Source organism: Diadema setosum, chromosome 2, assembly GCF_964275005.1.
Source record: "Diadema setosum chromosome 2, eeDiaSeto1, whole genome shotgun sequence".
NCBI lineage: Eukaryota > Metazoa > Echinodermata > Echinoidea > Diadematoida > Diadematidae > Diadema > Diadema setosum.
In genome coordinates this window covers 20513107-20515549 of record NC_092686.1, presented here as the reverse complement: position 1 = coordinate 20515549, position 2443 = coordinate 20513107, and the positions used below count along the sequence as shown (strand labels likewise).

The following is a 2443-nucleotide window of genomic DNA, read 5'->3' as shown; positions in this document are numbered from 1 at the left end:
GGGATTTCAACTTCAATTTTGCCCGGCATGCCGGGGACTTAGCGGGGGATTTCCGTGAAAATTTTGCCGGACCTGTCGGAGACTTGGCCGGGACTTGGCCGGGTAGTGTACATCCCAAAATTGCAAGTGGGATGCAAGTCCCGGCCATCCCCGGGTACCCATGACAATTGACAAGTGCATAACCAGAACTGTACTATCCCTTAGAATTCTCGCTCTCGCCAATGACGTAAAAAGTTCTGGACGTGGCTCTTTCGTCAAGATTTAGTGCACTTCGTAGCAAGGGCACTTCTGGCGCGGGGCATAATTTGCACAGCCCTAGCGTGCGCGTACGTGTACCTCCCATAGCGCCGCGCCGACCATGGATACTAGTACAGTATATAGGCGGCTGTACCGCCCGAGCCAACGAGTGGCCAGGCCTGTCATACTCGTACGCTGTAGTCCCCACATGCATTACCCTAGGCCGGCGGCTGGCCTTGCATTAGCATGCACCATACACCACTGCACGCATGAGCCAACACATACCGGTACAGCGTACTGATTATCATGCGATCAATGTGCACATCACAGATCAGTCATCTCCGCATACGCTGAAAATATGCTGGAAAATATTCACCCGGGTAAATTACAGAATACCGGCAGCCAATCATAGAGCAGGAAAAAGTCGCGTAAATCGCTCTGAAAAGAGCGTATTTACGCGATATGGTGGCAACCATATTTTCTAACAATTAATATTCATCCGCTTGGTGATACGGTCAGTGATTAGGTTATCGACGATTGCATTTGTTTACGTGTGTTTTCTTCGGTCTGTGCGGTGAACATTTGTGTGTTATCATATAGGGGGTTCGGGGGTGTCCCCCGATAAGTAACATAGTTCTATAGAATGTACTTGCGCAAGAGATTCTAGTCCTTAGATACTCACGTTTTGATGGGCACAGCTGAAAGTGTTGATAGGGAGCCGGGGTAGATGTAACGTTAGACAACTGGAGAACATAATAATTTCGGGTGAGATCAGAACAAAAAATAATCTCAATTTAGAAGAGCTAGGGTTTACGGCAGCTGCTTCGCCGGGTAGACAACTAACACCTTCTTCAGGAAAGCCAAAAATTGATCGGGCTGCCCCTCCAAATACCGCCGACGGAAGATGAACTCTGCCAGGTACGAGTCTAACATGTCGGCCCTGCCTCCGCTGCCCGGAAGGGTGCACTTGACAGCCCTCCATGTAGACTCGATGGTCTGCGTGTGTGCTCCGGTTTCACTCACGAACTCAATACTGTGATTCACAGTTTCGTGAGTGAAACCCTCGCTCTGTAGCCGATCGTACGGCCGCCAACAATCACTCAAGATTTTGGTCCCCGGCCGAATGTACTCCCTGATTAGAGGTATTAACGTGTCGGCCGTACGATCAGCTACGCGAACCATAAAGCATCGCTGCGGGTTGTCTCGCTCGATCCCACCGAAGATCAAGGAACCATCGACTCTCCTTCCCTTGTTGAATTTTCTTTTCCCGAATTTGGATTCGTCAATTTCTACGATGGTTCCTGGACCTCCGATGGGCTCGCTCTCGCGCTCGAGCACACTGACACAGACCTCCCTCGCAAAGTTCTGCCAATCGACGATTGTAGAACGCGATCCAATTTCCAGCTCTCGCATGATGAAAGCTGGGGCAGCTCGATAAATCCAGAGATACGTCAATAGTAGTGTCTTCCGGATTGACAGCTTCGACTGGGCGAACCAGCTGTCGGAACGGATCGAGACCTTAGTGTTGCACTTGGGAGTGCAACACTTCCAAAACTCGCGGTCTGTTGGGTAGGTGGTGCCGTTTGGGTCTCTCGTGATCCGAAAATTTGCTTCACCACGCTTTTTGCACTTTACTGAGGCCAAATCAATCAAAACACCCTGCTCACGAAGCCAACTGAAAAGCCGAAATTGATCTGAACAAAGCAAGAACAGATCAAACAGTTTGATTTCTCCAGTTGCCTGGGCGGTGGCTCCTGCGGCATTCATGATGATGATAAGATAGCTGACGATAAGCAGTGACAGTGGTGATACGGGTTGTCGAGCTAACGAAATGCCTCAAAATGTTTGTTTGTAAACAGACGACAAGAAATATACCAAAAAATGCAATCTTACCTCTGCGTGACTCCAAGGTAATCAAAAACAAATCCTTTGATTGGATCATCAAATTCACAACGCGTGTGATTTTTTAATCAACGCAAATTAAGACTCTTCTGGCGCACTGTTCAACACACTAATAACACGTACGGCGTAGTATGGCTGTGCTTATTTGTTGTTTGTGAGGTAGTCATGCGTATTGCGCGTACTGCGTGTAAACATTATCTATTTTTAGATGTTGGTAAACTCCAGCTGATCGGGTACTGTATTACGCAAGTCAATACAAGCTGACTCCCAGCTGATCGCCAGTGTCAATGACCGTGCGTAACCG

At 48.6% G+C, this 2443-nt stretch overlaps 1 protein-coding gene across 1 annotated transcript; it reads right to left on the bottom strand.

Annotated features, from left to right (window-relative positions):
* Positions 1-1047: 1047 nt before the first annotated feature.
* Positions 1048-2004, bottom strand: LOC140243165 (uncharacterized). The gene has a single exon (XM_072322896.1). The coding sequence runs from the start codon at positions 2002-2004 to the stop codon at positions 1048-1050; it is 957 nt and encodes a 318-aa protein (XP_072178997.1).
* Positions 2005-2443: the final 439 nt, after the last annotated feature.